The 11,808-nt window shown below is 39.8% G+C and overlaps 1 protein-coding gene across 1 annotated transcript; it reads right to left on the bottom strand.

The window, feature by feature from the left end:
* Positions 1-26: 26 nt before the first annotated feature.
* dis3l2 (DIS3 like 3'-5' exoribonuclease 2) lies at positions 27-11,556 on the bottom strand. The gene is made up of 21 exons (XM_026148799.1): positions 11,433-11,556; positions 10,155-10,893; positions 9,936-10,066; positions 9,667-9,720; positions 9,461-9,562; positions 8,884-9,046; positions 8,131-8,195; positions 7,514-7,743; positions 7,258-7,431; positions 7,044-7,123; positions 6,003-6,115; positions 5,778-5,885; positions 5,446-5,679; positions 5,179-5,258; positions 4,812-4,995; positions 4,628-4,714; positions 4,369-4,516; positions 3,900-4,030; positions 2,394-2,498; positions 2,002-2,106; positions 27-1,803 (listed from the first exon to the last, which is right to left on the bottom strand). The coding sequence occupies exons 2-21, from the start codon at positions 10,885-10,887 to the stop codon at positions 1,702-1,704; spliced, it is 3,129 nt and encodes a 1,042-aa protein (XP_026004584.1). The 5' UTR covers positions 10,888-10,893; positions 11,433-11,556; the 3' UTR covers positions 27-1,701.
* Positions 11,557-11,808: the final 252 nt, after the last annotated feature.

Genomic DNA, 11,808 nt, shown 5'->3' with positions numbered 1-11,808 from the left:
AGTAATTTACAGACAACAAAACACAGTTTAGAGTTCATGTCTGTATTTTCCTAAACACAATCAAATATATTGCACTGGAGGAAGTACAGAGCATATCATCACTGCACACTGAATACTGACCAGACGTTACATGTGACAATATAACCAGAGACCCAAATAAACTGGATTTTAATGTTTGCCTCATTTAAATGTGACAAGAAACTTTGTCAGACATCTTACTTCTTCAACAAAGTGGCTTGTACTGGCTTTGTACCCATGGATTTAAAATTAAAGTACTGTCTGTACATGTAAAACTAAACACTTCTATTTAAAAAGACAGCTGTTAGATCTGTCAAAAAAAAAAATAAAAAATGGATTTGACAGACGAGAAAGTGTGCAGATACAGCAGCTAATCACACAGTTCAATCAAAATCAGGTGTGAGAACTAAATTGAGGCACAAGGACTGAGTCAAAGAAAAAGTGGGGCCACACTCCATTTAAAAATGTGCAGTTGCTCCAGAGTTCAGTCCCAGTTCGATCAAATTAAATTGAGCGGATAAAAGGAAGGCTGACATTCTTAAATATCAATGAGGTACATTAATCATTTGTGCTGACCAAATCAAATGTCAGCATAAAAACACAACCACACATGAGCAAACATATAATTCATTAAGACCTCGAGGCAGTCAACATCTTTAGCAGCAATTCACACGTGGGTCATCCCTGTGTTTTGCAGTAAAAACAGAGAGTTGGTAAGCTTTGGCCTGACTAAAGAAAAGCTTAGTCTAATCATATCGCTCCAGTCCAAAAACCAAAAACAACAAGAACTTTCTTTGGATTGGAGCAATACGTTTGCTCCTATTTCACAAAGTAGAGCAAAGAAAAGTCCTGTGAGCTTTACTTAATGACTGAGACATTACACAACATCAGAAGAATCCAAAGAAAACTTCTCAGCTTTTCTTTTTTTTTGTTGTTACATGTGAATATTAGTGTACATGTTCTGATAATATGAATTAATCAAGGTGTCACACCTTGCTATCACAGCTGCATTTGACCTGTGAAGCTTCACTGTGGCAACAAGTTAAAACAACCAGAGCAGGTCACAAGTCACTGGTGTGGTAAATCTAATGCCTAGCAAAACACAAACCATCGTTTCTTCTCAAACATCAGGAAGCCGCTCATCAACATTCAAATAAAAATGGTTAAAAATCAGATTTCTCATATTAGAATGTGTATAGCAGTTATAGTCACACCAAACCATCAACAGCAAAATAGAACTCACTGCTGCCTTGATTCTTTCAGCGTCAGACCTGAGTCAGAGCTCAATTTGGAATCTTAAATTGCAAAAAATAATATTGAATTAATTCAGATTTAAAGCCACGTAGTATGTCTACCATAGATTTTGAACTTCTTCCATTGATTCCACAAAGGAATGGAGCCACAGGACAGCTGTAAGCAAAGTCCCGTATGACAACAGGTTAAAAATATTACATCCTATAACATAGACCACATGCATACATTCAAGGTATTTGCATTAAGTTTGCAAAAGTATGGGGGGAAAAAAACAAAAAAAAAAAAAAAAAACACAACTGGAGAAGATTGAAATTAAAATCAGACTCAGATCTGACTGAATTATTGCTTCCACGTTACACTCTATAAAATGTTATTCCTAGCAACCAACAGAAGAAAATGTTCCTGACTTCCATTCAAGTGTTTGTACGTTTATGATGCGCTGTCTTCGGGTCTCTTGAGCACTGCGCTGTATTTCAGAGGCGCATCATCCGACTTGAGCTGCACCTCCACTAAAGTGAAGACGGAAATGACCTGAACAGACAAGAAATTCTGATTTATTCATTCCACTCCGTCAACTGGCTTCAAAGACATTTTGTAATCATGCAAACCAAAATTTGTTACACTACTCTACTAGTCTACAAAAACAAATAAATGTGGGGTGCTTAACAGTGCTTTGGCATTTATTCTCCTGAGTACACAAAGTCACAGGCTCATGTTTGTGGCTCTCACCTGCTCTACAGGCGGATCCTCCGGGGACTCTGCAGTCCACAGCAGTGTCAGCTCGGATTTCTTCCCCACCTTACGATGGCGGAATGCGTCCAAGCCAGTGATAGACTAAAGTTGGAAACAAACAGTTCTCAGCTGTTTCTAATAAAGTAATAAAGTGACAGTTCTGTTTTGCTCTGTCTCTCATACGACAGTCTCATTTCTTTCTCCCGAGTGAGATATGAGTGTTGAGCAAAGGCATGGTAAGAACTGCAAAGAACTGAAAGTTATATACAGTCAAAAGCATAATCTCTTAATTACTAAAAAGTAAAAAATTAAGACTTGGGAATAAATTGGTATCTTTGATGAAAAACAAAAAACAAAATCACATTGTAAAACCCATTGTTGGAGCTGACCTTGCAATAGATGCGTTTCTGAACTCCATATCGGAGCACCAGCACATCAAAGGACTGATCCAGCACCCCCATCACCATGGCCTCAGAGTCCAGTGGGCCAGACTCCTGCAAAAACATGTGTGGTGGATGCAAATACAAAGAATCTTTAGCCTAAGAAACTAACCTTAAGAAAATAAGTCTCAACTCGTTTCACATTTTAGGAATCTAGCTGAAGACAGGTAATTTAAAAAAACAAAAACAAAAAACAAAAAACAAAACCCAAACATTTGGAAATAAACACTGGTTTGGGTTATGGTTTACTACTTTTTTTTCCTGTTAAGATGTTAAAAATCTACAACACTTCTTGCCTCCACCAGGACAGATATATAAAGATATGTAATGAACTCTGCTCTAAATCTGCTCCTGTGTTGTGATGTTCTTATCTTTGACCTTTTGAATTTGAGCAGTAATGGTGAATGGGCTGGTTTCTAGCCTTCATACATCATGCCTCATTTATACAAGCACTTGTTTTCTATTCTGAGTGCTTGCCAATATTCACACACCTTCACTTTCCAATAAACACACTGGGAACAACTCAGAATTCAGCATCTTGTCCAAGGAACCAAACCACCAACCCAGCTCTACTTCCTGAGCCAAGCAAGCCCCTTTATCATTTCATTTTGCTGTGGTCCCTCGTTTATCGAGGGAGTTGCGTTCTAAAAATAACCTGCGATAGGTGAAATCTGCGAAGTAGCCAGCTTTAGTTTTTACAGTTATTAGAGATGTTTTAAGGCTGTAAAACCCCCCACGACACACTTTACACACTTTTCTTAGACAGGCATAAACATTTTCACACGTTTCTTTTTTAAAACACTCTCGTAGTTCAAACCTTCGTATAAAAATAAGTCCAGTATTATAGAATGAAACCAAAGATCAAACCCTGTTTTCAGGTCCAGAACATGGGAATAGAGCAGCTGCGAGAGAATTCAACATTAATGAATCAATGGTACCGAAGTGGAGGAAGCAAGAAGAATGAGTTGAGTAAAGTTTGACTTATCTGACTGTTTTATTTCACTTAATGCGTCTTATAATCTTAAAAAAAAATACAGTAATTTCTACCTTCCTTTAGCATATCCAGAAGTTCAACTTTTTGTGCGATGGTTAGCATCTTCCTCTGCCTTTGACGGTGCATAACATTTTATCTACATTGTTGTGTTTGTCGGGGAGAAAACTTACAAACATACAGTACAGCACTTCAGAGTCACACTGCTAGCGATCGAAGATTTATGTAAATTTGACAAGCTGATAGCATAGCAAGCATGCAAAATTGCACACCAAAAAAAAAAAAAAATCTGAAAAACAGCGAGGCCGCGAAAGGTGAACCCCATTATAGCGAGGGACCGTTGTATACTGTTGAACACTTTTGTGAATTTCTTTTTTCATAACTGATGTTTACGCCTATAATCTTGATACTGTGTTTATTAGAGTTGGAAAAAACACCAATAGAGTTGTGATCTGGTTACTCACCTTCACAAAGACTCCAAAGAAGAGCTCTGAGCTGAGCTCCTGGACTTTCTTGGACAAAGCCTTCTTGTCGTTACAGTGTGACGCTTGTTTCTCTACCTCCGCTGTTGACAGGCTGATTCGAGGCCCACATTCTGTATACAAATATTCAGCGGAGACATGAGTATCAGAATTAATGGACACAAATTTAAGTGACACTGATTTTCTCGCTCAGTGCAATTACATGCTCGTGTGTATAGAGATATACATGCTTTGTTACAGCACTTTAATCAATGAAAGGTGTTTAAATGTGCTTTATAAATACATTTTACTTATTTAGTAAAAAAACCAAAAGGAAAGAACAAACAATACATTGACTGAGAGCGATGTTTGAGGCTCTTTTGTGCCTTTCTCCTCACTGTCAACCAGAAATGTCACACAATAGAAATTCTGTCATTTGTCTGAAAGAGCCTTTTGTGGAAAAGAGACAGACTTAGTGAAGAAGCCAGCAGCCGGTGCACGATGATGTCAGCATAGCGCCTGATGGGTGATGTGAAGTGTGTGTAGAGAGGAACGTTGAGGGCGTAGTGCTTAAAATTCTGCTCCTCCTTCACGACTCCTGTACAAAAGTACAACGCCATCTGGGATAGACAAATGAACCAGGTTAAAGATAAACACTACAAAACTAATACAAACAGGGTTTTTTTTTTTTACTGCTCTAAATCATACTAGTACTAACTATGAGTACTAACTTGCATTGGTCTGGAGCACATGTGGGTGAGGACTTCTTTTCTGGCACTTGTGTACTCGTCATCACCAAAAGCAGTATTGAGACTCTTCTGCATGTTAAACAAGAAGAAAGAAGGTTTTCAATTTACTCCAACCGAACTTCAAACCCTGAATGCAATTGGATACCAATGCATTATGAGTACTGACGTGTAATAATCCGGCAGAAGTCAGGTCGATTTTGATTCCCAGCTGGTCACACAACTCTTGCAGCTCATCCATCATCTTGGCTTTGGGTGGAGGGTGGCGCCTGAGCAAGGCCAACTCGGGGAATTTGCGGTAAATGTGGTTGGCTGTGGCAATGTTAGCAAGCAGCATGAACTCCTCCACCAACCTGGAGAACAGGTTTTATTAATGAGAGATTAACAGTCAAAGGAGGAGAAAAGACTGTGATAGGACTGAGATTTTAAAACAGCACAGAGACAAAAAAACAAAACCCCAACAAAACCCATCTGTCATTAAATTTACTGACAGATTATTCAGGCACTGATTAAAAAGAAAAGTCCTTTTTACTCACTTGTTACTGTCTCTGTATTGGTAAATATAACAACCTTGAGGCATCATTGTCTCTTTGTCCAGAGCGAAAGAAAGCTTCAGCTGAAACCATTAAACATAAAATACACTTCAGTACAAGAAACTGCAGTAATTTAAGATTGAAGCCAGTTCCTTTGGTCCAGAATAAAACATTGTATATACACAAACATATTTTCCAAACATCCACTAAGCGTAACAGTAAGGACAACAGTATTTCCTCTCATAATCCAAAGAACAAACCAACACTAACCTGATCGAGTCTGAGCGCTCCTCCTAAGAAACGTTGAGCTCTGAGGTTCTTGGCAATAGTGTGAAGGTTGAGCACTGCTTGGTGGACCTCATCAATAGGGTGCATGGGGTCCACGGGTGGCAGCTCCTCAGCAGAGAACATCTTCTCAGGGGCCTCGATCATGCTCTGAGCATGGTCGTAACTCAGCTTCACACAAGAGCGGATGATTGAGCGGCCAAACCACTCATTCAAAATCTGACAAGTAAGGCGGAAACAAACAGATGGGCCAATGGAAAAAAAACATAACAAAAAAAACAACACAACATCAGATGCATTTATATCAGTTTATATACCTTTCCCTCGGGTGTGAGCGTCCAAATAACGGAGAAAGTGAGTCGGTCGACGAGAGGGTTCAAGCTGCACAACTCCTCACACAGCAACCGAGGCAACATGGGGATCACCTGGAGAGTGACGAGACAGACACTGAGGGCTGAGAACTTAAAAAAGTTACAGTTTAAATGAACCCCTGACAACTGAGAATTAATGACACGGGGAAAAAAGCCTCGGGGAGTACTTACCTTCTGAACCAGGTAGACACTAGTTGCTCTCTGGCTGGCAATGACATCCAAAGAGTTTCCTTCCTCCACAAAATAACTCACATCAGCAATGTGAACTCCCACCTCAAAGTTGCCTGCCACAGACAGAAAAATTAGGACAACAGACTGTATAATAGAAGGTGCACGTAGTTATTGTACGGTTTCAATTCAATGTATTATTACAATGCTTGTTCACAAAAGAACACCTATGTCAAGTTGTACTATACTGTAAAAATAAAGATCTTACAATATCAAAGAGATTTCCAATGAGCAAGCACTTGACAGTTGGAAAAACTCCCTTCTAACAGGAGAAGACCTCCTAAAGTACCAGGCTCAGGGTGTGTAAGTCATCTGCTGTAACTGGTTGGAGGTGAGAAGGAAGGTCACAGAAATACACAGTCCCATTGTATACCAGTGACAAACTTCAGTCAGAAGTTTGGCCCACCATAAAACCTTGCTTTATCCACCTTCTTTATTTAAATGGGGACCATATTTACTAAAATAATAGTTTCTATTAAAGTTATTTTTTTAATTATTTATTTAAAAAAAATAAAAATAATCTGGTTGGAAGCAAAGGAACCGCCGCCTAGTGGCCATTAGCAAGAATGCAGGTTTAAGGCATTTCTGGATTGGCTTCCCTTTTCAGAGGCAGAAGCTACATCCATCTTTTATGTACAGGTTATGGATAGAATAGGATACTTATGGCCAATGATAATCACTGACCATCGTTTTTTTTCTTATTTAGCGCTTTTCTACTTAGAGGACTCAAAGCGATTTATACAACTTGCCTCATTCACACAAGCACTTTTTTCTATGGTTTTCCTATGAAAGTGCTTTCTATTTAACATTCATACTCCAATGAATGCATCACAGAGCAACTGTTTTAGTATCTTGCCCAAAGATATTTGGCATGCAGACTGGAGCAGCCACCAACCTTCCAATTAGTAGATGACCTGCTCTACCTTCTGAGCTATATCCACCCCTGTCAGACATCATCACTCTCACTGAGCATTAGCAATTTACCATCTGGCAGCTGTTTACAGGACAGGGCATCATCCAGATCTCTGGCAGTTGCTGGGTCAATTGTGAAGATGCACTCATTCCTAAACATCACAAACATTGAATTATGAAATAATCAGCAAAAGGCTGACAGAAAAACAGATGCAGATGCATAAAATACAGAAAGAAAAAAAGAAAAAAGAAAAACGACAAATGTATTTGGGCTTCAAAGTCTTACCTCAGGTCTCTTCTCTTTCTCATCTCTTCAGGTGGGATGGTCCAGGGCAGATTCTTGGGAAGACAGTCCAACACCTCGTCTGAGAACTCAGAAAAATCAACCTCATACTCTATCAAGATGCCTTCCGTCTCCGGCTCAATTTCTCCAGCCTGTCCCAGTGACTTGGCTAGTCGACTGTAGGAAAAGATTTAGTGTGTCAGCAGAGTTCTCAAACCAGAGTTAACAGTTCCCCGGGTTATTCGACTATAGCACTTACCCCTCTGCAAAATTGCTGTCCGCTGCCCAGTCTGTGATCCGACAGATGAACAAGGTGTTCTTGTAGTCACCCGGACGGGAACTAAAATCTTCAGGGCAATCAGCAAGGGGAACATTAATCCGTGGCACCCGGTGGTCCACAGGGGAGAACAAGGCAAAGGGCTTGTCTGGCAAGTGCTTCAGGAAGCCAGTGGCAGCTCTTGAGTGTTTCTTTTCAACAATGTAAACCACCTAGTAGAAAGATTGCAAGGGAAGCGATCGCTTTGAAAGCGGTCCTTTACTTGAGAAGTGACAAATCACTGCTAAAGGAAAACTAGAACTTATGGCCCATTTAGAATATTGTTACTGCAGTAACTTAGCATAGGATTGGAGTAGCTTTAGAAAAGATTTACACGAGTTAGGCAAATGATACAATTCTGGTGGAAACTTGTAACTCATACAACGTAGTCCTGTAGAGCCCTGTAATTGCTTTATCTCAAGCAGGAGGAAAAAAAAAAAAAAAAAAAAAAAAAAAACTGCATTAAGATGATTTTTTCCCCTTTTAAATGTTTTGTTTGTGAAAAGGAAGAGAAATTGTTAGTTTAAAAATTCAATGCAACAGATGTGATGGAAACTCACTTTAGCTGTCTTTTGGAGTATCTCCCCATTGGAACGTGGTGTTGATGGTTCTCCCAGACGTTCTCCTAATTCCATCACATCAAGAGAAATATTAACAGGTATTAGTTGTACTTTACAGACTTTTGTTGTTATACACAAACTCAATTTAGACCAATAAATAATGGTCTAACTTGGGTTTCACGTCGAGGTCTCGTTTTTCTGCTTTTTGAATGCTACGCTCCATTTGATCCTGCCTTTGAAGTAATAAATAATCTTACTAATGTCATGTAGGGTAAGCGTTGGTGTGTTGTAGAAGTTATGTGCAACCACTCCATGCATGAATGCAAATACAGACAAATGAGAAGGGTTGGTTCATGAATGCAACAAGCTGCTGGAAATCTACTGATATGTTAGCAATTATGTCAACATGAAAGCATGGCTCCATCCTTCCCTCACTTCAGGCTACTGGTGGTGGTGGTGGTGTAACGGCAGGGGGAGCATTTTTTCGGCGCTTTTTTGGAGACTGTAGTGAAACCCGAGCATGTTTTAATTGCCTCAGCCTACATGAGTATTGTTGGTGACCGTGTCCATCTCTTTATAACCTCAGTTTATCCATCTTCTATGTAATGAAGCTCAAATTGAGTCGAACCTGGTATAAATAAGGTGGAACTTATGACGTGTACAGTTGAATTGCTTTGCAACAGAATAAGTGCAATGTGTGATACAGCAGCTATTAATTATAATTATTTGCAGTGACCAGTGTATTTATACTACCTGATATATTCTGATATTTGTTGTTTTGTTCATCCCGGTCGCTGCACTGCTCTTCCACACTAACAGCAGAACTGGGAGTGCTCTTTGTCTTCTTTGCAGCTGTTTGCACAGTGGGTGTGTCTGACTCGCTGGCACCCTCACAGTCAGTATCTGACCTCACAACCTTCCAAAAAACAAACAAAAAAACCCCTCAAACAAACAGACAAACCCGCCCCCCAAAACCCCCCCAACCCATAAATAAAAACATGCAAAATAAAAAAATATTAAAACTTAGTACAAGTGTGTATAAAACAAAGTCTGTTATTGGATACCTTTAAAAACTGAGTTAATGCAAACATATAACGTATAAAGACAGTACATATTCAGACCCCGCCCACACCAGTAGAACAACAATTCAATACTTGACTTCATTTTGTTCAAAGATGCTTCTCTCTCAATTATGTCTGCCACCAAAAAACTTTCGCTGAAAAGCATCAACAAAAGTTTTTATGTACCTCCTAAAATCTGAGTGTTTCATAAGAAAAAAAAAAAACTTGAATTCTGCACATATACGTCACCAGAAATATTATTCGTTTACCTTCCACTGCTCCCGAGGCAGTACTTGCACAACTACTATGTCTCCATTCAGTGCTCGGTTGCGAGCAACAATTCCATCTAAGAATATATCCCGTGTATCATCCTGTGAACAGAAAAAGAAATATTTTGAATTAAACAAGGTCACTGAGGCAGCAAAACATGATGTGTCAAATTCATTCTGTTTGATGGGAGGCCACGCCAACTTACAGGAGACGGAATGAAAGCTTCATTGTACTTCTTGGGGTTTATTCTGAGCTGACCCTAAAGACAAAGAAAAAAATAACCAAACCATTTTTTTCAGATAACCACTGCTTCAACAATGTCATTTCTGCACTGAGCGTTTGATTTAGGAACCTGATCAAAATGCATTTATAAAATTGAAAATAAAATGATGAAACTTCTGTCTGTATCACTTGACTATTACCGAGTAAGATCATCAATACTGAAAGAAATTAACTTCCAACTCATGCTTATACCTGAATAAGTTCTCCTCTTTTAAGACCATGGGAAACCTCCTCAGAGGTCATGTAAGCATCAAACACTTGCTTCTTTGATCCTCTGCCTCCTTTGTTCTTACCCTTGTCAGCAGGAGAATTGGCATTTGAAGCTGAAAAACAAACAGTTCTGTAATTAAAGCCACTATTAATTTAAATGATCATAAAGTACAATCCCTACAATGGTAAGCCACAACTCACCTCTGGGCTGCTTTATGTTTTTATCACGACCATGAGGAGGCTTGGGACTTAACATCTGAACATCAACTCCACACTTTGATGTTCCTTCTCTAATCTTCTCATCTTCTGGGTGCTTTGGCAGATTTTTTTTCTTTGACTTCTTAGGAGACTGAAGACGTCCACCAGGCTGATCGACCTCTTTTGAGACGACATCTCTGTTCGAATCCTTGTTTTTTCGCTGTTGCTTCTGGTGTTTCTTTGCATCATTTGGTTTTAAAGAACCCAGCTCCTCCCCAGACTCAACGTCTCCGTCGTGGCTTGTGGCGGTATCTCTTCTCTGCCCCCTCCGCTGCCCATCAAACACACCTTGCCTCCTCTCGCAGTCTTGCTGAACATTGCGAGTGTTTAGTTTCTCCATGTACAAAGACAATGAACTCTCTCCTCCTTTACTTTTCACAGAGGAAGGGGAGAAGTCACTTGAGTCAGAGAAATCATTAAACACTTGGTCCCTTTGTCGTGCTGGTATGCTGACCCTGTCACTTTGGGCTTTGAGCTGTGGGCTTGGCCCGTTGTCTTCTCTCTGAGAGGACGAATCCTTTGCATATTGTTCTAGATACAAACTGAACTTGCTGCTGCGGTGCTGACTAAGAAGCCTGGCATAGGCATCTTTCTGAGGAGGCCTGCTTGACTGATTCTGGCTGTGCTTTGGCTCTCGATTCACGTTAGCCTTCTTAGCCTTCCGAGGGGAATCCATCAGTCCCTGTAAATAAAGAAAAGTACACACTGAAGCCAACACACACGCTCACAACGCAGCTTTTATTAGAGAACAACCATCGGTATAATTCAAAGTATGACTAAAAGAGGAGGTTGTTATACAACGACAGACTCCCCAACTCGGTAGTTGTTTTGGAGTCCATATATAATGAATTAACTTTATACAGTTACTTTATCGTTAATATTAATACGCTATAAACAGTGTTACAAACAGAGACACGGCTGGAAATTAAACAAATAATGTTAGTTAACCATAATAAGCTAGAAACATCTGTATTCTGCCACTGTCTTCGGTATTTACGTGTTGATAATCTCTGCCCTAAGCAAACCTAAACAAGCCCATAACAGTTGACTCACGCTAGCTAACAGTTGTTGACGCCGCCTGGTTAGCATCAGCTAGCTCGCGACTTCCAACGGCAGGTGTCGGTTTAAGCGCTTTTTAGTGGGACCGACCGCGACAGTTATCACGACAAACGAGTGGGACATGGACATAAAGAGTGTCAAACTGGAAATCTTAAACATTACCTCTTTCACCACGACGAAATCAATGTAACGTCTCCCAAAGCAAAAGGCTAATTGATACGTTCACGTCCGCGCTCGTTATCAATGGTTATTCTCACGCTGCCTTTGAGGGCTGTGGGAAATTTTGCTATTTGGGTCATTGTTAGCGAGTCTACGGGGGAATTTACAACAGCAAAAAAAAGAAAGAAAAAAGAAAAAAATTGTGGTAGCAATATAACCTTCAGGGGAAAGCTTTTTTAAAGCGTTGTTTTTGGGCAGAGTAGGTAAACTGTTACATTATTTGTTTATTAGTTCATTTTAAAGCAGTGATCAATGATTGTATGTAGGCACCTCAGTTTATGTCCCCTGAAATGAATGCTAATTCAGACAGGCAACAGAC

Source organism: Astatotilapia calliptera, chromosome 18 (assembly GCF_900246225.1).
Source record: "Astatotilapia calliptera chromosome 18, fAstCal1.2, whole genome shotgun sequence".
Classification (NCBI taxonomy): domain Eukaryota; kingdom Metazoa; phylum Chordata; class Actinopteri; order Cichliformes; family Cichlidae; genus Astatotilapia; species Astatotilapia calliptera.
The sequence above is the reverse complement of the archived record's forward strand: the minus strand, read 5'-3'. Positions and strand labels throughout refer to the sequence as shown.

Excerpts from the sequence above, each read along its gene's own strand:
- dis3l2 (XM_026148799.1), bottom strand. The coding sequence starts at position 10,887 with ATGGATTCCCCTCGGAAGGCTAAGAAGGCTAACGTGAATCGAGAGCCA. Across the intron at positions 6,116-7,043 it reads CTGTAAACAGCTGCCAGATG|GCAACTTTGAGGTGGGAGTT; the intron begins GTAAATTGCTAA and ends TGTCTGTGGCAG. Across the intron at positions 4,996-5,178 it reads CAATACAGAGACAGTAACAA|GTTGGTGGAGGAGTTCATGC; the intron begins GTGAGTAAAAAG and ends CCTGTTCTCCAG.